At 31.7% G+C, this 24,526-nt stretch overlaps 1 protein-coding gene across 1 annotated transcript; it reads left to right on the top strand.

Annotated features, from left to right (window-relative positions):
* Positions 1 to 4,581: 4,581 nt before the first annotated feature.
* On the top strand, positions 4,582 to 22,572 carry LOC140446683 (uncharacterized). Its single transcript, XM_072539278.1, has 5 exons — positions 4,582 to 4,934; positions 5,340 to 9,847; positions 12,875 to 13,093; positions 20,884 to 20,950; positions 22,251 to 22,572. The coding sequence occupies exons 1-5, from the start codon at positions 4,582 to 4,584 to the stop codon at positions 22,570 to 22,572; spliced, it is 5,469 nt and encodes a 1,822-aa protein (XP_072395379.1).
* Positions 22,573 to 24,526: the final 1,954 nt, after the last annotated feature.

Genomic DNA, 24,526 nt, shown 5'->3' with positions numbered 1-24,526 from the left:
CAATCAGCTATTTGTTCTCGGGAATTGCATTTTGGTAGAAGCTATGACTCCATGAACAAGCAAACTTATCTTCAAAGTAGCTGTGGCATATTCGTTTTGTTTTAAAAACTGTAGTGGAATTGTGGAATTCATCATATCAAAATTAGGATTTTTTAAAACACTGCCACTTCCTAAATCGTATAATCTCTTTATCAGAATTTGGAAAGGCATGTCTAATTGTTGACGAATTGGTACATTGTAGGATACATTTATTGTGAAAAACTATATTTAACTAATTATTATTAATCTGCAAAATACTATTTGAAGTCCAGGAACATTTAAAACACAAACTAATTTTAGGTTGATGCTAACAATAACCCAGAGATATTAAATCAAGTTTAGTTTGATTTTTTTGCGATAATAACCATTAAATCAAACAATTTAGATGAATAATAACCATCTGAAATCTGATTATATTGACGCTAATCAATTACTGACAATTTGCGATTGACAATTATAATTTTTAGTTTGGCTCTAAACCTAAACTGCAGAGTATAGACTATTGACAGAGTATAGCGACATCTTAAGATTTGTATCGGTACTACAAATGACATTTAGTTTAGTTTGACCTTGAGCTACCTGCGTGAAATGTCTAGTTATTAGTGGTCTGTGGTTCTAACAATGATCTTGACAAGTAGTGACAACTGACAAAGAGTCTCCATACATTGTGCCTAGAGCCCCGTGACCGTAATTATAACCTGCTGATATGACATATTTCCCCTTACATTTGATAGTCCTTAAAACGCACTGGAGCCCATTTGAGTCTAGCGCTAGTTCTATTTTCAGCATTCATCTGGGAAGTTGAAGGTTCCTCTACTCCACAGCTCTGATTCCCAGATGAGGAGTTTAATGATCTATCATTATGCGCAAAATCAGTATTCTTCTTAATTTCCGCTTTAACTAGGGAAAGCCTCAAGTGATAACTGTTTCGCCTGACCACTTCCCCATTTTCTTTCTGCACTAAATAAGATCTGGGTGCCTCATCTACTTTTTCAGAATTTTACCTGATCTCTATTCTCTACCCTCTATCTCAACTATCTCAAATTTTTCATTTTTAGTAACGAGTGAGTTTTACATCTCAGCTACTCATATCTTAAAATATGCGTTAAATCCTCCTCTTTTGTTTGCTATGTCGCATGTTAGGATTCGATCAGTTGTTTATTTTATACTCAGCCAGAAGCCTTCTTTAAGTCAATAAATAAAAATTTGTCTTAAAGTAAACTTTTTTTATCCATAGCCTCCTCTGATATCTCGTATGTCGCTATAGATGTTAGTCGCCTTGTTCGTTTTTCTATTAGTCCAGTCGTCAAAGAGTTGACCTCTAAAAATCATACGAACAAGCTGAATTTTGCAGAGAATATTAATTTTGAGACCCCAAAAAAGTTTACTTCTTTTACCCCCGGGCTTCCCCCTAAAAACCCCCTCGCAGGGGGTAAAAACGCAAAAAATTCGATTTACCAAGATTATTCCGCTTCAAATTATATCCGTTAGACCCCCAGTACTATACTTTTTTGAAATCAGCTCATTTTTATCGATCTAAAAATGTCCTAAAACACAGGGTGTTACATTTAAAAAAGAGCCGATGACGTCATTACTGTAATGTGTGTCACCTTGTATAATAAAATTTTATTGTAGAATGTAGAACATTAAATTTAAAAATCGATGTGTTTTTTCATTTAGGACATATCGAATTTATTCCATACTTTACGGACTCACTGTATGTTTTTCTCATCTCAGGGTTCTTAATTGAGTTCAAAGACATTACCTTTTCTTTTAATAGTGCTTGAGAAAAAAGAGGAGTAGAAAGGAAATAAATGGTAGAAATCAATTGGTGCAATAAATTCAAAATATAATTTCCAAATAACTTAGCAACTTATTATTTATAAATTAATCTTAAATCTATTGATTTCCATAATTTAGAAAGTCCCAGTTCAAACATAAATCTAAAATTGACAAAGTCTCTATTTTAGCACTTCACCAACACTATAAAATTAAGACCGTATATCTAAAATACAACTAGGTATATATAACATAATTTTACAAATTGTTTGTCTCCTTTTTCTCTATAATATACAATGGCATGTCTCCTTGTTACGACATTTTACTTTTATTACCTAATTGCTCATTTACTTTAATTATTTACTTATTACATTTTCTATATTATATTTTATCTATTAGTATAATTTGTATATGCAGTTTCGTTAGGTATATTGGCGATGTCACCGAACTATAGGGGGCGCTTTGACAGATGATCAGCTGATCACGCACGTAGGAAAACAAAACAGAGCTTCCATAATCTTTGTAGGTGAATCATTGTTGTGTGTAAAAATTATCTGTATTTATTATTTTTTGTTAATGCAATGGCAAATAAAGAAATTGAAGTTAGTCTGCTCGATACTTTGAAATATATAGGAGACACAAAAAGACCTTTAAAAAAAGGCGAGGCCTTGTTAAAGGCTGGCTACGTTTTGTTGTGTGGCAAATATAATATGATATATTATTTCCTAAATATATATAAATAAAACACTTGGTTGTTTTTATATCACTATTATTCCAAAATGGTACAATTTTTTTATGTTTGATTAGCATAAAAAACAAGCAATATTACGATTTGTTTACTGATCGAATAATAAGTAATTTATTTCTAACCTAAACTAACTTTTTCTAATCTAAAGTCTTACTTAGCAGTTTGTCTTTAGTTACTATTATGACATTTAATATATTTACATATTGTAAATGTCCTAATAGTAACTAAATTATACAATATTATATTTACATTTTGTAGAAAATTAATTATATTTTCTACAATAGTTTGTCCGTCTATAATAATTCTAATAATAATTGTTATTCTCACTAATTTAAATACATTCAATCAGCATGACACGCCTTCTTTCTGCTGCATTGTATCTTCTGCGCCTGTCAGTTCTTAAGATTCAAAATATTCAAACCCAACTACCCTTAAAATCACTTCGTCTTTGCCTTCTCAAATAGAAGCACGCAAGTCAAACTTACTTTTTCAGCTTCTCAAATAGAAGCAAGTAATAGTTCTTCTCACGCTTCTTAAATAGAAGCAGTTTTCAAGTGTAACTTATTTTATTAAATAGTTAACTATAGTAAATTCAGTGTCTGTGCATCTAATATGTAAGTACCTGAAATTATTCTTTCATAAAGAAGAAAATCGACAGTTTATGTGCCAACATTTCATAAATGCCGGTCCGACAAATTACAGGGTTGCCGGATATTCAACAAACTATAAACTTTCTTGTTCTATAAATCGCATGTATTGTATTTAGCTTTAAGAACAATTATTAATATAAACAGTTGTGCGGTTTAAGAACATTTTATATGAACATTTATGTTTTTATTATTATTAAAAAGGGTGATTTGTTGGCAATCCCGATTCTACTATTTATGCATGTAAATAATACAATAAAAATACTTCTAGCTTAATTCTTATTTTAATTATTCTACTTTTAACTTTATTATCCACTATATTATTACTAATCCGCAATTTTGCGACCTAATGGTCGCTGGTCCTTCGAGGTTTTATTTATTTATTTTTTATCTACCAAATGTAGGAAGGTGGGACTATAATATTTTCAAATATTTATTTTTAAATCATCGAACCAGCTACCTCATCCTTTCCCCTACATTTGTTTTGGTCCTTCGAGCCGGATTTCTTGTCAGAATGACATTCGTCTAATAATAATTCTATTACTTTTCAATAGCTTGCACGTTATTTGTCAAAATGACATTTTTATCATAATTATTCTATTACTTTTTGCTCACAATTGTTCAATCAATTTCTAAACTTACGCCGCTAATCACCTTCGAGTACACCTGAACAATCTTTTATTAAAAACTCAAAACAGTGACAGTGATTTTATAACGGACAAAATAATTTTAAAACTTTATCGGGAGTGTTCGGTTTCCAGAAATTTTTGCGAACCGGCAACCCTGTTGAAACTGCATCAACCCTAAGTACGCGATAGTAACAGAACTAACGGTCCAGTTCCTTTATCTCTACACCATCTGTTGTGTTTGTGTTAAAAACATTAGCTTTATCGGCATTTAGTGACTGATTTTATAAGTCTTGCCGAAAGATTATACCTGCCTACTTACGAACCTTTTGGGGTGTTTGGTAAATAAACACTACCTGGATGTTTGCAAGTTTATTTTAAAACGTTTTCGTGAACATTTATTGTAGTTTTAAGAATTCATTTTTACGATCATACCTGCATTTGAGTATTTATCTACATAATATATTGAGTATTTATATTTCGTTTTATATATTTTGAACTGTTTGTTATTGTTTTATTTTTATAATCGATATCTGCATTGTGATTTTTGTGATATTATTATTGATATTATCATTTTAACTGGTAATATTTTATTTTCTGTCTATTATTTTCTAGGTTTTTAATGATTATTAATAATTAATTTGAATTTTACCAGTTTGCTTATATTCTATTTACATATATTTGTTGCGTAGCGCATTCCTTATTTTCTGATTAGTGGCTTTTAATTCTTTCGTATTTTAAAATGGATCTAACCGCTATAAAAAATAAACGTAAAGGTTGTAAAATTCAATTGTCTAGGATCGAATCCTATATTAAAAATCTTGATGGATCGGAGGAAATCTGCATATTAAATGTAAAACTTCAAAATATTTTAAGTACCTACGAAAGTTACAAAAATCTTCAAAGTGATATAATTGCACTTGAAGATTTTAGCGATGTAGAAGTAAATGCAGAAAATATAGTATCAGATCGTTTCGAGATTGCTATTGCTCAACTTGGATCCAATATTGAAAATCAGAAAAAATTATCCAATAGTGATATTATTGAATCCTCTAATGTTGTTTTGCCAAAAATAAACATTAAACCTTTTACGGGGTTGGCTCAAGAATGGCCCTCATTTTTCGATCTTTTTTCAGCGGTAGTGCTGAATAACTCTAAATTAAAAACTGACGGGGAAAAATTTTATTATCTAAAAAGCTTACTGCGCGGTCCCCCTTTAGATTTGATTTCCAGTCTGAGCCTAACTAATCAGAATTTAAACGTTGCTTTAGATATTTTAAAAAAGACATATGACGATAATTTTAAGTTATTAATTTCTTTGTACCAAACTTTGGTAGAACAAAAAAGTTTATCAAAAAGCACAGCAAACGATTTGAAGGAATTCTATATTACCTCTCGTAAAACTTTCGATTTAATAAATAATACAGGTCATACTCCTCAAATAAAATTTGAATGTTTAATTATATTTTTGCTAGAACAAAAACTTGACTTCAATTCTAGGAAAGCGTTTGAGAGCGAGCGAGATACAGGAATCATTCCTACTGCGGAAGAATTTTTTGAATTTTTGAATAAAAGACAATCCGTTTTAGAAAATTTAAATCTTTTTGAACCCAATTCTTCCAAATCTTATTCCAGACAGACTGACAGCCGAAAAAATAAGGTTTCATTAGTTTCTAATGTAAATAACCTTCAACGTCAATCTTACAACTTCCGTGCTAATTGTTTTTATTGTAAAGAGTCTAATCATCTTATTTATGGATGTTCGAAATTTTTAACTTTAAAACCCCTAGAAAGATATCAATTTGTCAAATCTAAGAAATATTGCATAAATTGCCTCAGTAACACTCATGCAATACCGCAATGTAAATCCTTAAAAAGATGCTCCACTTGTGGGAAACCTCACCACACTTATTTACATTTTGATAATCAATCAAACCCATGCCCTAGTACGCAGACTCATAATCACGTTCCAAATATAAATACGACCTCTCGTTTTAGAGGAAACAATCATGGAACAGAACCATCTAATGTACATATTGTTAATAAATCTTTGTCTCCAAATATGAACCCTGTAAATAATGAATATATTGAATATGCTCATCCCTCATCTCATCAAGCTTCACTCCATACTGTATCTATTTCTGATAACATAGTTCTTTTACCTACAGCTCTTGTAAATATCAGATGCTCTAATGGTCAACAAAAGGTGGCAAGAGCACTATTAGATTCTGCTAGTCAAATGAGTCTCATTGAAAGCTCCTTTGCAAAAAATTTGCAGCTGTCCTCTCGAACACAATTTGTAAATATTTCTGGGTTAGGTAGTACCAATTGTGCTAAAAGTAGAGAAGTGCTAGATATACAATTTAGTTCTCTTGTTAACCCATCAATTAGTTTTAACGTTTCTTGTTCTGTTATAAACAAAATAACAAATAATCTCCCCCAATTTTCTATATCTCCTGAGGTTCTAAAATTACATGAACATATAATACCCGAACTTGCCGACCCATTTTTCTTTAAAACTGGGCCTATAAATTTACTTCTTGGTGCTGATATTTATTTTAATTTACTTAAATCTAATATTATTAATATGGGACCTAGATCCCCCTCTTTAGTTGAAACTTATCTGGGTTACATTATCGCCGGTCCTATACCTAGGAGCCGCTTAAATTTTTCCTCAAACCAAAATAATGTTTCTCATTCTTTTATTACAACTAATGATGTTCAATTCGAAAGAGAAGATGAGTTGACCCGTCGTATGGAAAGTTTCTGGGAATTAGAAACTATTCCATTATCAAAAAATCATTGTTCTAGCGAAGAACTTGCAGAACAAATATTTAAAAACACCACTACTATTTTACCGTCAGGTCGTTACCAGGTCGATATGCCCTTCCTTGAAAATATGCCCACAAAATTGGGGCAGTCTTTTTGCATGGCACGCCAAAGATTTATCTCTCTTGAGAAAAAATTCAATTGTGATTCAGTTTTATTTCAAAACTATAAGAATGTTATATATGAATATCTTACTTTAAATCACGCTCAAGTAATCCCTTTATCTTTTTACAATCATCCTACTAATGAATTTAAATATTTTATCCCCCACAGAGCTGTAATACGGAAACACAGTTCAACGCCTGTGAGAGTAGTTTTTGACTTTAGTGCCCGTACTGATACCGGAGTGTCCTTAAATGACCTAACTTCAAAAGGTTACCAAGTACAGGACAATCTCTTTGACATATTATGTAGGTTCCGTTGTTTCAAATTTGTCCTTTGTGCTGATATTCAAATGATGTATAGATTTATAGATATAAATCCATCACAACGTCATTTCCAAAATTTTTTATGGAGAGAAAATTCTTCTGATCCCTTCACCTGTATTCAACTCTCAAGTCTTAGTTTTGGGCAAAATTGTGCACCGTATTTGGCTACGCGTGTCTTAAAGGATATCGCTGAGAGATATCCTAACTTCCCTAATGCTCGGTATGCTCTACTTAGACAAACCTATATGGACGATATTTTGTCAGGTACTAACGATTTTTCATCTCTAGAAACAATATATTCGGAGCTTAATACTATTTTGGGTAAACACGGATTTAAGCTTCATAAATGGCAATCCAACTCTTCTGAATTTTTATCTACAATATCACAAACTTCGTCCTACGAAATTGATTTTAATATTAATGGCTCCCCTAGTAATATACTAGGATTAAAATGGAACCCTCTGTCTGACCTCTTACTTATTCGTACTACTAATATACAAGAAACTGCTGTTTTAACTAAACGCAGTATTTTATCTTTCATTTCTTCTGTGTTTGACCCCCTGGGTGTGATCAATCCGCTAATCGTGCAGGGAAAACTTATTATGCAAAAACTATGGCAATCCCAAATATCCTGGGACACGCCCATTTTTGATGATTCTATTTTGCAAAGTTGGAAAAAGTTTCGTTCTTTGTTATCTGACATTTCCAATATGTCTATACCTAGATATTTAATTGACAACAAAACCATATGTTCCATTTCCTTACATGGCTCCTGTGATGCTAGTCAACTAGCCTATGGAGCCTGTGTGTACCTTGTGGTTAGCTATAATGATAATACTTTCTCTTCAAGATTAATTGCCGCAAAGTCCCGAGTCAATCCATTAAAAAACAAACTTACAATTCCTAAATTAGAGCTGTGCTCCATGGAGTTACTTGCCATCCTATCTTCTCGAATTATACAAATTTTGCATAATACTATCAAAATTGAGTCCATTAATTTATGGTCCGATTCATTAGTTGCCTTAACATGGGTTAAAAGGTCTGAATTAGAGATATCTCCTTTTGTTAAAAAACGAGTCCTTACTGTTCGTGATAATAGTAGGAATACCACATGGCGACATATCAGATCTCCGTTAAATCCCGCTGATCATTTGTCGCGTGGAAATTTTTCATCTGATGTTCGTCAATTCTGGTTTCATGGTCCTCCCTTTTTATCTCAAACCAATGATTTTGATTCCATTGATTCTTTTGAACTTCTAAATGAAGTACCTGAATGTATGCAAGTATCATTTCCCATTACTGAATCGCCAGAAGAATTCTGGAAATCTATATTTTTAAAATTTTCGAAATTTTCTAGCATGCAAAAAGGAATCGCTTTTAGTTTTAAAGTGATTCTCAAATTTAAAAAGATAAACATTTCTGGCAGTCCTTTAACAGTAGAAGAGCTTCAGAATGCCCATGATTTTATTATAAAACAGGTTCAAGCTTATTCTTTTTCCAATGAAATCAAACTATTACAGGAGGGAAAATCTATTTCAACTCCCAAATTACTTCCTCTTAATATCTTCCTTGATGAAAATAGCATACTCCGTGTAGGAGGTCGACTTGAATATACCGAATTAAGTTTTTCTCAGAAATTTCCCATTTTACTCCCTGAAAATGACCATGTTGTCGATCTACTAATTTATCGGGAACATATGCGTTTAGGACACAGTGGAGCTCAAAATGTCCTTGGAAATTTTCGTCTTCGATATTGGCCGTTAAATGGTATACGAAGAATTAAAACTATTATTAAAAAGTGTGTTATTTGCCATAGATTTAATGCTCAATTTGCATCACAGATAATGTCCCCTTTGCCTTTGGATCGAGTTCAACAGGCTCGTCCATTTTCTAAGACCGGAATAGATTTTGCAGGTCCTATTATGATTCGCTCCTCTAGATTAAGGAAGGCCCCTACCATTAAGGCTTATATAGCCATTTTTATATGTATGGTAACTAAGGCTATCCATATAGAACTTGTTTCCAATTTATCCACGGAAGCTTTTATTGCTTCATTAAAACGATTTATTAGTCGTCGAGGAAATCCTCAAATAATTTACTCTGATAATGGCACCAATTTTATTGGAGCTCGTAATCAATTACGAGACTTATCTTTATTTCTGAAATCCAAAGAAAATAATCACGAAATTCAGAATTTTCTTTCTTCCACTGAAATTACCTGGAAATTAATCCCTCCCAGGTCTCCACATTGGGGCGGACTCTGGGAAGCAGCTGTAAAGAGTGCTAAATTTCATTTGACAAAATTGCTCGGCAATACTTGCCTAACTTTTGAAGAACTTTCAACTTTATTAGTGCAAATTGAAGCCATATTAAATAGCCGTCCCTTGTATCCCCTTTCTAACGATCCTAATGATCTCTTGCCTCTTACTCCTGGTCATTTTCTGATTGGAGCTCCCCTTACTTCTTACCCAGAAAGGGATCTTTCTAGGACCCCTACTAATCGACTTTCTTATTGGAAAGTGTGTTCCAAACTCCAACAAGAGTTTTGGAGAAAATGGTCTGTGGATTATTTGCACCGTCTACAGCATAGACCGAAATGGCAACTACCCCAACAAAACTTGGCGATCAATCAACTAGTTCTCATACGATCTGAAGATCGCCCTCCTTTAAATTGGCCGCTAGGTAGAATATTAGAATTATTGACTGGAAGGGATGGTAAAGTTCGCGCTGCACGTGTAAAAACAGCAGAAGGTGAATATGTTCGCCCCATAATAAAATTAGCACCTCTTCCAATTTCTGATTAAACCTTTTCTTAACGGTCGTTTCGATCATTGTATATATTTTAAATTTTCCCCGCCCCCCAGTATGTAGAAAATTAATTATATTTTCTACAATAGTTTGTCCGTCTATAATAATTCTAATAATAATTGTTATTCTCACTAATTTAAATACATTCAATCAGCATGACACGCCTTCTTTCTGCTGCATTGTATCTTCTGCGCCTGTCAGTTCTTAAGATTCAAAATATTCAAACCCAACTACCCTTAAAATCACTTCGTCTTTGCCTTCTCAAATAGAAGCACGCAAGTCAAACTTACTTTTTCAGCTTCTCAAATAGAAGCAAGTAATAGTTCTTCTCACGCTTCTTAAATAGAAGCAGTTTTCAAGTGTAACTTATTTTATTAAATAGTTAACTATAGTAAATTCAGTGTCTGTGCATCTAATATGTAAGTACCTGAAATTATTCTTTCATAAAGAAGAAAATCGACAGTTTATGTGCCAACATTTCATAAATGCCGGTCCGACAAATTACAGGGTTGCCGGATATTCAACAAACTATAAACTTTCTTGTTCTATAAATCGCATGTATTGTATTTAGCTTTAAGAACAATTATTAATATAAACAGTTGTGCGGTTTAAGAACATTTTATATGAACATTTATGTTTTTATTATTATTAAAAAGGGTGATTTGTTGGCAATCCCGATTCTACTATTTATGCATGTAAATAATACAATAAAAATACTTCTAGCTTAATTCTTATTTTAATTATTCTACTTTTAACTTTATTATCCACTATATTATTACTAATCCGCAATTTTGCGACCTAATGGTCGCTGGTCCTTCGAGGTTTTATTTATTTATTTTTTATCTACCAAATGTAGGAAGGTGGGACTATAATTTTTCAAATATTTATTTTTAAATCATCGAACCAGCTACCTCATCCTTTCCCCTACACATTTTACTACTGATCACTTCTGTACAATAGGAGAACTTAACTTTAATATGAACATTGGTAAAACAAATATTAATACATTTAAGACTAGTTACATTAATTACAACAAATTAAGAAACTAAAATTGTGACACTTCAAAATAAAATAAAAGAATGTACTTATGAAAAAAAAAAAACGAAGGAATGTCATGTACGATCTTGTAGATTTTTGTCACGAGGAAAAAAAGTGCATACTTATTCTTTCCGATCGATAATTACTGCATTGCGGTGCAGAACAATTCTTTTTAATATTTTGTTACCTTATTGTGCTTTATTTAATAATATTTAAAATGTTTATAACTATGTCATGTGTGTATAAATAAATACAAAATGTTTTGTTATCCTACGTGCACTAGTTCAAATTTTTACCGCACCGTGCCGCCTCTTTCGTTTGACATCGCCAATAGAGTAAATAATGAAGTAAGTGTATTATACTAACAAATCTATTATTCACTCGCACTTTAGAACCAGTTTGTTACGAGGCTCTCGTCGTTTATGTTCTCCTAATGAATTGTAGGCAAAAGTCGACAATTCCCGACCAGCTCTGGGATGTTGGCACCTCATTGATCGAATTTCGTAAAAATAATTATACCGTCTGAATGGTCACGTTTTGGTCACAAATGGTCAGCTGGTTTCAGCTTTTGGTCAGGTCTGGTTAATTTTTTATTAAGGGTTGAAAATTTTCAAGGACAAAAAAAGATGTTGGCACCTCATTGAACGAAATCTATAAAACAAATGATTGTATTCGATAGAGATTAAAATGCTGACAAATGGTCAGATATATTGAGCGTTTGGTCAGTTTGCTTTTGGGGTGAAAATAATTAATAAAGTTGCAATAACCTTAGCACGCAAGCGCAGTCCATTAAAAATTTTAAAAATACCAGGATTGCAGTGCCTTGCCGCAATAAACATTTTAAAAATACTAGGAGAACAGTAGGTTCCCGGGTTTTCCTAAATCACTATGTTACAGCTAGTATTTCTGAAATATAATTATACCATTCGAAAGATCACAAATTAATCTCCAATGGTCAGATATTTCCAGAAATTGGTCAGTTCTAAGTAATTTTTTATTAATTATTGAAAAATTTTCAAGGACAGTTGATGTTAGTTTCTCATCTAAATCTTAACATTTTTACAGGACACCAAGTCTTACAGTGTTGCGCGATTTTGAATATGTGAGGAATTGTAAGTTTTCACCCAGACACATTGTTTAGATTCTAATCATAGGAAGCGGTTATAGTAAAACTTGTTGATATCTAGACAGTGTAACAGTTGTTAATGATAATACGAATTGTAATACATTTCTTTGTTTTGGATATTGCGACACGATTAATACAAATATATTCCAACGGGAATAACTTCGTTGATAGGTTTGGCAAATATGCATCTTAATACACATGCTCTCAAATATACACCGTTGTCGCGTCTAAAAATTAGTTTTTCTCGTCTAATATCATTGCTATATTTTTGTAGAATATCCAATTTATAATTCTTAAATCTGATCTGATTTTTATGCAGTCATTTTACTTATTCTTTTATTAGAATAAATGTAAAAAAACTATTACTTAGACGCACAAAGTCATAGCAGTTGAAATTAAGAAAATTGCTAAGAGTCATTAAAGATTCTGAAAATTCTGAAGTGTTCTGAAACATACTGTGTTCTGACTCAAGTATTCTGCGACTGTTTTCTGTTAAAATATTGATATAAAGTAAACAAAATTTAAATATTAGCACCATATGTCATTTACAGGAAGTATCAAAAGTTCACTTTTGGAACAAAATAAAGTAGTCTTAACCGTATACTCAACTGGTTCGTTTCATTTATAAGTTTTAACAGGTTATAGTGACTCAGGCCATTTTTTCCCCCGGTAAATAGATAAACGTTGTATACTAGTAAGTGTTAAGGTTCACAATAGCAGTGAATTACATGTCTACGGTGCCAAAGCTATTAGGCCGCGAAAATTACAATGATTAGGTTTCGCAGTGCAAAATTATCTTGTTCTAGAAGGTTTGTCCACGTGTTTGGACGGAACTGAAACCGAAGTAGACAAACAAGAAAAAGCTAAAGCCAAGTTAGTTCTTTTGCTTGATCCATCGTTATATATACATATAAAACAAGCAAAAACCGCTAAAGAAATTTGGGACGCTTTAAAAAAAGTTGTTGGGATTGTTATTTCTATCGATTCAATCAAAACAAAAGGATTGGACATGGAAAGTGATGTTGGTAAGTGCGTTTGCAAGTGGTACTAGTAACCGAATCAATCACAACAGACAGTTTGAAAATCACAGAAGTGATGACAGATAAATAACAAGAGAGACAGAGATCTGTCGAAAATTAGATGTTATTGTTGTAAACAAACCGGTTATTATGAAAATAAATGTCGGAAGGTTAAAACATCCGAAAAACATGCGTTTAGTGCAGCTCTTCTCAACGGATACTTTAAAAAAACTGAATTGACAAATGAGGGTTTCAGTTGTTAAAAACGCGTGGCATCAAAGATGAAATAAAAAACAGCAAGCGCTCAACGCTACTAGTTTAAAGTGTCAGTTGTGTGAGATTTTAAAGCATGCATCGATAAATAAAAAAATATACACATTATCACTTGTCAAACCAGTGCCATTGCGACTTTACTCTATTTTACTTTCTTTTTGATAATTCGCATTTTTAACAAAATTATCTTTAACAATTGATGATAGTAAAATTGTATTAGAGATAAGTTTCCTTATCAGATGGTAATTGGTAGTTTGATGTATTTATCTGTTTTGGCCAGAACAGATATATCATTTACAGTTAGTTTCTTGAGCCAATTTAACAATGTATATACTGAGTTTTATTTAATATGTGCAAAAAGAGTATTGAGGTATGTAAAAGATACTATTAATTATTCTCTGATTGACACATTCTCTCATTGGGCAAGCAATACATTAGATTGTAAGATCCTTTACTGGATATATTTATAAGCTTTGTGGCTCTACAATATCTTGGCAAAGTGCAAAACAAAAATCATTAGAATCCGTAAACTAATTTTCGAAACCAAATTCAGAATTCTGCTTTAATCTGTGCCTTCTAAGAATTGCAAGGCAAAACAGACGTTGATAAAGATGTTATTAGAGACATGGGGAATCTAAAAATTGCATTCCACAACATATCTCCTCAACTAAGCAAAATTCTTAGCGAATTGGTTTGTAGTACTCGCACAGAGTATATCGGAATAAAAAGAAAAAGACAGTTAAGATTTGATTTCACGTACAGGGCGCCTGCGCATCCGCTAACGAAAGAGCGACTGCGAAAGCTGTTCTGATGAGACCTATTTGGCCGAAATACGTATAAGCGGATGCGCAGGCGCCCTGTACGTGAAATCAAATCTTAACTGTCTTTTTCTTTTTAAAAATCATTAGCTTTATCTAGCTACGAGGCAGAATATACGGCCTTGTCAGAGGCTGTTTTTCTTAGGGGTTTAGGGTTAGGGTTAGTAAGTGATTTAATTGAAAAAACTGAATGTATTACTTTATTTAATAATAATCAAAGTGCATTAAACCTATCAGCAAATCCAATGTATCATAAAAGAAGTAAGCATATTGATGTAAGATGTCATTGTTTGAAAGACCTAATATCTGACACAATAATTAATGTAAAATATATGCCTACTGATGTTATTCCAGCTAATGTGTTGACTGTTAAAGGTCTAGTTGCTAAGAAGCTGCATAGATTATTGAGACTGTTTGGTATAGGTAACCTATAAATTTTGTTTAATTCATAAGTGGGGTTGTTAAAATATTGATATCAACTAAACAAATTTAAATATTAGCACCATATGTCATTTATAGGAACTTGAGATTAGTACAACGTAAACTGTAATTATATTCACTTTTAGAACAAAATAAACTTAGTCTTAACTTTATACTGAACTGGTTTCTCAACCGTTTTAACAAGTTTTTAACATTTTCTAATTCAATTTTTAGTTAAAAATTTCCATTCACATTTGTAAGACGGATTGCTCGCCCATAAACAGCATTATAAGGTAATGAAATATAATTCTAAAAGATAACAACATAGATATCTTTAACACGAACACCAAAGCCGTTAAATCTAGCTTTCTATCTGCTTCGACCTCTATATCATAGTGTGTATGTCTAGGATAGATACATGGATGTTTTTATGTACCTACGTGTATGTGTGTGTATCTGTATATATATACAGATACACACACATACACGTAGGTACATAAAAACATATTGTTTTATGTGTATGTATAATTCCTACTTGTTTTTATTCTCTAAAATATGTTTGTTCTAAAATATAAATAAATAATTTACTATTTTTGTTGGGAATAAGTCACAATTTCACTTTAAAATAAGTTTATTTAATGTTTCGATTTCCACTTCGAAAATCGTTCTCAAAAGTCAAATTATTCCCAACAAAAATAATATATTGCATTAACTGGATATTAGTAGATACACAGTTACATGATCAACTCATCTTTCATAATTTTAGTTGTATTTTTTTAAGTCTTGGTCCAGTTTTTTGAGATCAAGGTTACTTAGATCGTTTTGTATTTTTATTTTTATCTACGTAAATATATCTAACGAATATTAAAATCATTAATAAATGTTGAAGTCGTATGTAAAATGAATAAAACATTAATCGAAGCCACTAGATTAGCTATTATATAATATTTAAATATTTACTTAAAAATGTAATTTATATAAAGCAATTTTATATTGGTTTAAAGAAATATTGAGAGACAAACAACACTGTACACATCAGCTGTTCCTATTTTAGTATCAAAAAGTATACGCATGCGTCTATACAAGTAAAAATGAATCAATTTTCATTACGGAACACTACACAGATGATATTAGGGTCGTGTTCCGAAATGAGATTGAGAATGATGAGATTAGAACAGCTGACGCGTACAGTGTTGCGTGTCTTTCAATATTTCTTTAAACTTAAAGATTAAAGACTAAACTAAAACTAAAATTTAATTTTTAAGTAAATATTATATAATAGTATAGCTAGATGGCTTCCATTATTGTTTTATTCATTGTACATACAACTTTAACATTTATTAATGATTTTAATGTTTGTTAAATATATTTACGTACATGCTATTAAACACGTGACCTTGATCTCATGTACCTAGTATACATACTAGTATTAAATATGAATAAGAATATTATTCTGAAGCTATTTTCTTGTGGTATCTTAATGTAATTTACTATTTTTGTTGGGAATAAGCCATAATTTTACTTTAAAATAAGTTTATTTCCACTTCGGAAACCGTATTTTGAGAACGATTTTCGAACGAAGTGAAAATCAAAACATCAAATAAACTTATTTTTAAGTAAAATTGTGACTTATTGCCAACAAAAATAGTAAATTATTTATTTATACTTTATAACAAACACATTTTACAGAATAAAACAAGTATAAATTTCAGATACACACATGTAGAAAAAAATAAATACATATACACACATATATGTGAATATATACACATACACGTACATAAAGACTTCCATGTATCTATGCTAGACATACACACTATGATATAGAGGTCGAAGCCGGTAGATCTTCTCTTCTTCAAGTGCCATCTCCGCGGCGGAGGTCGGCAATCATCATAGCTATTCGAACTTTTGAGACGGCTGCTCTGAAAAGTTCATTTGATGTACATCCGTACCACTCTCTCAGGTTGCGCAGCCATGACATTCTACGCCTCCCTATGCTTCTCTTTCCTTGGATCTTTCCCTGCATGATCAGTTGGAGTAAGGTGTATTTCTCTCCACGTGTAATATGTCCGAGATATTCCAATTTTTTTGTTTTTATTGAATTTAAAATTTCCATTTCTTTGTTCATCCTTCTCAGAACCTCTTTGTTTGTGACGTGTTCTGTCCTTGATATTTTCAGAATTCTTCTGTACACCCACAGCTCAAATGATTCCAGTTTTTTCATTGATGTAGCATTCAAGGTCCAAGATTCCATTCCATAAAATAAGGTCGAAAAAACATAGCACCTCGCCAACCTAACTCTTAGTTCCAGTTTTAAATCCCTGGTACATAGAACTCTTCTCATTTTGTTGAAATTTGCTCTAGCCTTTTCTATTTTTATTTTTATCTCCTGATTGTAATCATTTGTGGAGTTAATCATTGTTCCCAGGTATGAATATTTGTCCACTTGTTCAACGTTGGTTTCGTTTATTAGAAGATTCTCGTTATTTCTTTGAGTTTTCGATATTCTCATAAATTTCGTCTTCTTGACATTCATTGTTAGACCATACTCTTTTCCATACTCTGCTATTCTGGTCACCAGTTGGTGTTGGTGTTGAAGATATTTATGTTACTACTTTTTATAATTATATTGCACTGCTTCATCATGCTGTTTATGGGCGAGCAATCTGTCTCACAAATACAAAACAGCCCTCTATGACTGAACTTTAAGCTAATCTTAGGTATCAAGAACTTTATACGGTTAATGAAGAATAAAGCTTTAATTTTACATTATTTACAACAATATATACAAAACAACATTACTTGTATTCCCCGTCTCTATTAAAGTGTTACAAATTTAAAAGTTACAAGCATACTCCTGTAAAGGAGCGGTCTCACAGAACGTGAAGTGGCATTCTTCATCGGCGAAGAGAAATAGATAATACGGAATAGAAAAAGAAAGAATATAAAGATGAGAACAAACACAACGTGGAATACCGTATTTCTCTCAATATTTGTGGTTTACGATCCCTGTGATAGGATAAAACTGTCTATTTATAGCCGGCGGGTGCTATTCCGTTGTTTGTCGGCAAATCGATCCAGTTCAAAAAAATCAGAAGCTAAGGCACTGCATATCCAATTATAACAAACTTGTGTTGGATTTTTTATTATTGTATAAATTACCTAACTTAATAAAATTTTTACCACCAATACTGATGGCGTCCAACAGACTTAACCCTAGATACTGACCATTGGAATGGTCCGACTACATTTTGAGATAGGTCGAATGCATTTACCAAAAAGCAAATATTTACTAATTTCACAATAACGTGGGGTGCCAACTGTTGTCTCTTTTCTGATCGCCAATATCGATATCGTTTCTCGTTTTAATATCGTTTCTCTTTGCAGAAGCGAAGAGTATCATTCCACGAGCTATCTGATTCCTGCTTAAGACACTCCTGTTATGATAAAAATAATTACAACTGCACAACCTAACGTAAGAGAATCTAGGGAGACCTTAGCTAATGTGAATTTTTAACTGAAAATCCAAGTAGAAAACAGTAGCAGAACACTTGAATCAGAATACAGTATGTCGCAGGACACTTGATTTCAGGGATCTTTAACAACTCTTCCCAATTTTATCAATTACAGCTGTTGTGAATTTGTGCGTCTAAGTTATATTTTTTTACATTTCTATAATAAAAGAATAAATAAAATGATGGTATAAAAATCAGATCAGATTTAAGAATTACAAATTGGATATTCTACAACAATATAACAATGATATTAAACGAGAAAAACTAATTTTTAGACGTGACAACGGTGTATATTTGAGAACATGTGTCTTAGGATGCGTATTTGCCAAACCTATCGGCCAAGTTAATCCCGTTGGAATATATTACTATTAATTGCGTCCAATATCCAAAACAAAGAAATATATTAGAATTCGTATTGTCACTAACAACTGTTACACTGTCTAGATATCAACAAATTGTATTATAACCGCTTCCTGTGATTAGAATCTAAAGAATGTTTCTGGGTGAAAACTTACAATTCATCTCTTATTCTAAATCGCGCAACACTGTACGACTTGGTGTCTTGTAAAAATTTTAATATTTTAATAAGAAGCCAATATCAGACTGTCCTTGAAAAATTTTCAATAATTAATAAAAAATTACTTAGAACTGACCAATTTCTGGAAATATCTGACCATTGGAGATTAATTTGTGATCTTTCGAATGGTATAATTAGATTTCAGAAATACTAGCTGTAACATAGTGATTTAGGAAAACCCGGGAACCTACTGTTCTCCTAGTATTTTTAAAATGTTTATTGCGGCAAGGCACTGAAATCCTGGTATTTTTAAAATTTTTAATGGACTGCGCTTGCGTGCTAAGGTTATTGCAACTTTATTAATTATTTTCACCCCAAAAGCAAACTGACCAAACGCTCAATATATCTGACCATTTGTCAGCATTTTAATCTCTATCGAATACAATCATTTGTTTTATAGATTTCGTTCAATGAGGTGCCAACATCTTTTTTTGTCCTTGAAAATTTTCAACCCTTAATAAAAAATTAACCAGACCTGACCAAAAGCTGAAACCAGCTGACCATTTGTGACCAAAACGTGACCATTCAGACGGTATAATTATTTTTACGAAATTCGATCAATGAGGTGCCAACATCCCAGAGCTTTCCCGACCACTGCGAACGCTAACGGAATGGTTTGAGGATTTTTCTTTCCAGAGCTCTCACATATTTTGGTTTCCTAATACAAGAAGTCCGATTTCGAAACAAACCTAAGACGTAGGAGATAACTGAAATGAGCTCTGGGATGTTGGCACCTCATTGATCGAATTTCGTAAAAATAATTATACCGTCTGAATGGTCACGTTTTGGTCACAAATGGTCAGTTGGTTTCAGCTTTTGGTCAGTTCTGGTTAATTTTTTATTAAGGGTTGAAAATTTTCAAGGACAAAAAAAGATGTTGGCACCTCATTGAACGAAATCTATAAAACAAATTATTGTATTCGATAGAGATTAAAATGCTGACAAATGGTCAGATATATTGAGCGTTTGGTCAGTTTGCTTTTGGGGTGAAAATAATTAATAAAGTTACAATAACCTTAGCACGCAAGCGCAGTCCATTAAAAATTTTAAAAATACCAGGATTGCACTGCCTTACTGCAATAAACATTTTAAAAATACTAGGAGAACAGTAGGTTCCCGGGTTTTCCTAAATCACTATGTTACAGCTAGTATTTTTGAAATATAATTATACCATTCGAAAGATCACAAATTAATCTCCAATGGTCAGATATTTCCAGAAATTGGTCAGTTCTAAGTAATTTTTTATTAATTATTGAAAATTTTTCAAGGACAGTTGATGTTAGTTTCTCAACTAAATCTTAACATTTTTACAGGACACCAAGTCTTACAGTGTTGCGCGATTTTGAATATGTGATGAATTGTAAGTTTTCACCCAGACACATTGTTTAGATTCTAATCATAGGAAGCGGTTATAGTAAAACTTTTTGATATCTAGACCGTGTAACAGTTGTTAATGATAATACGAATTGTAATACATTTCTTTGTTTTGGATATTGCGACACGATTAATACAAATATATTCCAACGGGATTAACCTCGTTGATAGGTTTGGCAAATATGCATCTTAATACACATGCTCTCAAATATACACCGTTGTCGCGTCTAAAAATTAGTTTTTCTCGTCTAATATCATTCCTATATTTTTGTAGAATATCCAATTTATAATTTTTAAATCTGATCTGATTTTTATGCAGTCATTTTACTTATTCTTTTATTAGAATAAATGTAAAAAACTATTACTTAGACGCACAAAGTCATAGCAGTTGAAATTAAGAAAATTGCTAAGAGTCATTAAAGATTCTGAAAATTCTGAAGTGTTCTGAGACATACTGTGTTCTGACTCAAGTATTCTGCGACTGTTTTCTGTTAAAATATTGATATGAAGTAAACAAAACTTAAATATTAAATATACAGGAAGTTAAGATTGATACAATATAAACTGTCAATTGTATTCACTTTTGGAACAAAATAAAGTAGTCTTAACCGTATACTCAACTGGTTCGTTTCATTTATAAGTTTTAACAGATTATAGTGACTCAGACTATTTTTTCCGTCGGTAAATAAGATAAACGTTGTATACTAGTAAGTTTTGAGGTTCACAATAGCAGTGAATTACATGTCTACGGTGCCAAAGCTATTAGGCCGCGAAAATTACAATGATTGGGTTTCGCAGTGCAAAATTATCTTGTTCTAGAAGGATTGTCCACGTGTTTGGACGGAACTGAAACCGAAGTAGACAAACAAGAAAAAGCTAAAGCCAAGTTAGTTCTTTTGCTTGATCCATCGTTATATATATATATATTAAACAAGCAAAAACCGCTAAAGAAATTTGGGACGCTTTAAAAAAAGTTGTTGGGATTGTTATTTCTATCGATTCAATCAAAACAAAAGTATTGGACATGGAAAGTGATGTTGGTAAGTCCGTTTGCAAGTGGTACTAGTAACAGAACCAATCACAATAGACAGTTTGAAAATCACAGAAGTGATGACAGATGAATAACAAGAGAGACAGAGATCTGTCGAAAATTAGATGTTATTGTTGTAAACAAACCGGTTACTATGAAAATAAATGTCGGAAGGTTAAAACATCCGAAAAACATGCGTTTAGTGCCGCTGTTCTCAACGGATACTTTAAAAAAACTGAATTCACAAATGAGGGTTTCAGTTGTTAAAAAGACGTGGCATCAAAGATGAAATAAAAAACAGCAAGCGCTCAACGCTACTAGTTTAAAGTGTCAGTTGTGTGAGATTTTAAAGCATGCATCGATAGATAAAATAATATACACATTAGCACTTGTCAAACCAGTGCCATTGCGACTTTACTCTATTTTACTTTCTTTTTGATAATTCGCATTTTTAACAAAATTATCTTTAACAATTGATGATAGTAAGTTTCCTTATCAGATGGTAATTGGTAGTTTGATGTATTTATCTGTTTTGGCCAGAACAGATATATCATTTACAGTCAGTTTCTTGAGCCAATTTAACAATGTATATACTGAGTCTTATTCGAAATGTACAAAAAGAGTATTGAGGTATTTAAAAGATACTATTAATTATTCTCTGATTGACATTCTCTCATTGGGCAAGCAATACATTAGATTGTAAGATCCTTTACTGGATATGTATTTAAGCTTTGTGGCTTTACAATATCTTGGCAAAGTGCAAAACAAAAATCATTAGAATCCCTAAACTAATTTTCGAAACCAAATTCAGAATTCTGCTTTAATCTGTGCCTTCTAAGAATTGCAAGGCAAAACAGACGTTGATAAAGATGTTATTAGAGACATGGGGAATCTAAAAATTGCATTCCACAACATATCTCCTCAACTAAGCAAAATCCTTAGCGAATTGGTTTCTAGTACTCGTACAGAGTATATCGGAATAAAAAGAAAAAGACAGTTAAGATTTGATTTCACGTACAGGGCGCCTGCGCATCCGCTAACGAAAGAGCGTCTGCGAAAGCCGTTCTGATGAGGCCTATTAGGCCGAAATACGTATAAGCGGTGAAATCAAATCTTAACTGTCTTTTTCTTTTTAAAAATCATTAGCTTTATCTAGCTACGAGGCAGAATATACGGCCTTGTCAGAGGCTGTTTTTCTTAGAGGTTTGCTAAGTGATTTAATTGAAAAAACTGAATGTATTACCTTATTTAATAATAATCAAAGTGCATTAAACCTATCAGCAAATCCAATGTATCATAAAAGAAGTAAGCGTATTGATGTAAGATGTCATTGTTTGAAAGACCTAATATCTGACACAATAATTAATGTAAAATATATGCCTACTGATGTTATTCCAGCTAATGTGTTGACTGTTAAAGGTTTAGTTGCTAAAAAGCTGCATATATTATTGAGACTGTTTGGTATAGGTAACCTATAAATTTTGTTTAATTCATAAGTGGGGTTGTTAAAATATTGATATCAACTAAACAAATTTAAATATTAGCACCATCTGTCATTTACAGGAACTTGAGATTAGTACAATGTAAACTGTAATTATATTCACTTTTAGAACAAAATAAACTTAGTCTTAACTTTATACTGAACTGGTTTCTCAACCGTTTTAACAAGTTTTAAAATTTTCTACTTTAATTTTCAGTTAAAAATTTCCATTCACATTTGTGAGACGGATTGCTCGCCCATAAACAGCATTATAAGGTAATGAAATATAATTCTAAAAGATAGCAACATAGATATCTTTAACACCAACACCAAAGCCGTTAAATCTAGCTTTCTACCTGCTTCGACCTCTATATCATAGTGTGTATGTCTAGGATAGATACATGGATGTTTTTATGTACCTACGTGTATGTGTGTGTGTCTGTATATATATTGTTTTATGTGTATGTATAATTCCTACTTGTTTTTATTCTCTAAAATATGTTTGTTCTAAAACATAAATAAATAATTTACTATTTTTGTTGGGAATAAGTCACAATTTCACTTTAAAATAAGTTTATTTAATGTTTCGATTTCCACTTCGAAAATTGTTCTCAAAAGTCAAATTATTCCCAACAAAAATAATGTATTGCATTAACTGGATATTAGTAGATACACAGTTACATGATCAGCTCATCTTTCCTCATTTTAGTTGTATTTTTTTAAGTCTTGATCCAGTTTTTTGAGATCAAGGTTACTTAGATCGTTTTGTATTTTTATTTTTATCTACGCAAATATATCTAACGAATATTAAAATCATTAATAAATGTTGAAGTTGTATGTAAAATGAATAAAACATTAATCAAAGCCACGAGATATGCTATTATATAATATTTAAATATTTAAGTACTTAAAAATGTAATTTATGTAAAGCAATTTTATATTGGTTTAAAGAAATATTGAGAGACTAACAACACTGTACAAATCAGCTGTTCCTATTTTAGTATCAAAGAGTATGCGCATGCTTCTATACAAGTAAAAATGAACCAATTTTCATTACGGAACACGACACAGATGATATTAGGGTAGTGTTCCGCATTGAGATTGAGAATGATGAAATTAGAACAGCTGACGCGTACAGTGTTGGTTGTCTTTCAATATTTCTTTAAACTTAAAGATTAAAGACTAAACTAAAACTAAACTTTAATTTTTAAGTAAATATTATATAATAGTATAGCTAGATGGCTTCCATTATTGTTTTATTCATTGTACATACAACTTTAACATTTATTAATGATTTTAATGTTTGTTAAATATATTTACGTACATGCTATCAAACACGTGACCTTGATCTCATGTATCTAGTATACATACTAGTATTAAATATGAATAAGAATATTGTTCTGAAGCTATTTTCTTGTGGCATCTTAATGTAATTTACTATTTTTTTTGGGAATAAGCCACAATTTTACTTTAAAATAAGTTTATTTCCACTTCGGAAACCGTATTTTGAGAACGATTTTCGAAATTTTCGAACGAAGTGAAAATCAAAACATAAAATAAACTTATTTTTAAGTAAAATTGTGGCTTATTGCCAACAAAAATAGTAAATTATTTATTTATACTTTACAACAAACACATTTTACAGAATAAAAACAAGTAGAAATTTCAGATACACACATGTAGAAAAAAATAAATACATATACACACATATATGTGAATATATACACATACACGTACATAAAGACTTCCATGTATCTATGCTAGACATACACACTATGATATAGAGGTCGAAGCCGGTAGATAGCTAGATTTAATGGCTTTGGTGTTGGTGATGAAGATATTTATGTTACTACTTTTTATAATTATATTGCACTGCTTCATCATGCTGTTTATGGGCGAGTAATCTGTCTCACAAATACAAAACAGTCCTCTATGACTGAACTTTAAGCTAA

The sequence above is a fragment of the Diabrotica undecimpunctata genome, chromosome 7 (assembly GCF_040954645.1).
Source record: "Diabrotica undecimpunctata isolate CICGRU chromosome 7, icDiaUnde3, whole genome shotgun sequence".
NCBI lineage: Eukaryota > Metazoa > Arthropoda > Insecta > Coleoptera > Chrysomelidae > Diabrotica > Diabrotica undecimpunctata.
The sequence above is the reverse complement of the archived record's forward strand: the minus strand, read 5'-3'. Positions and strand labels throughout refer to the sequence as shown.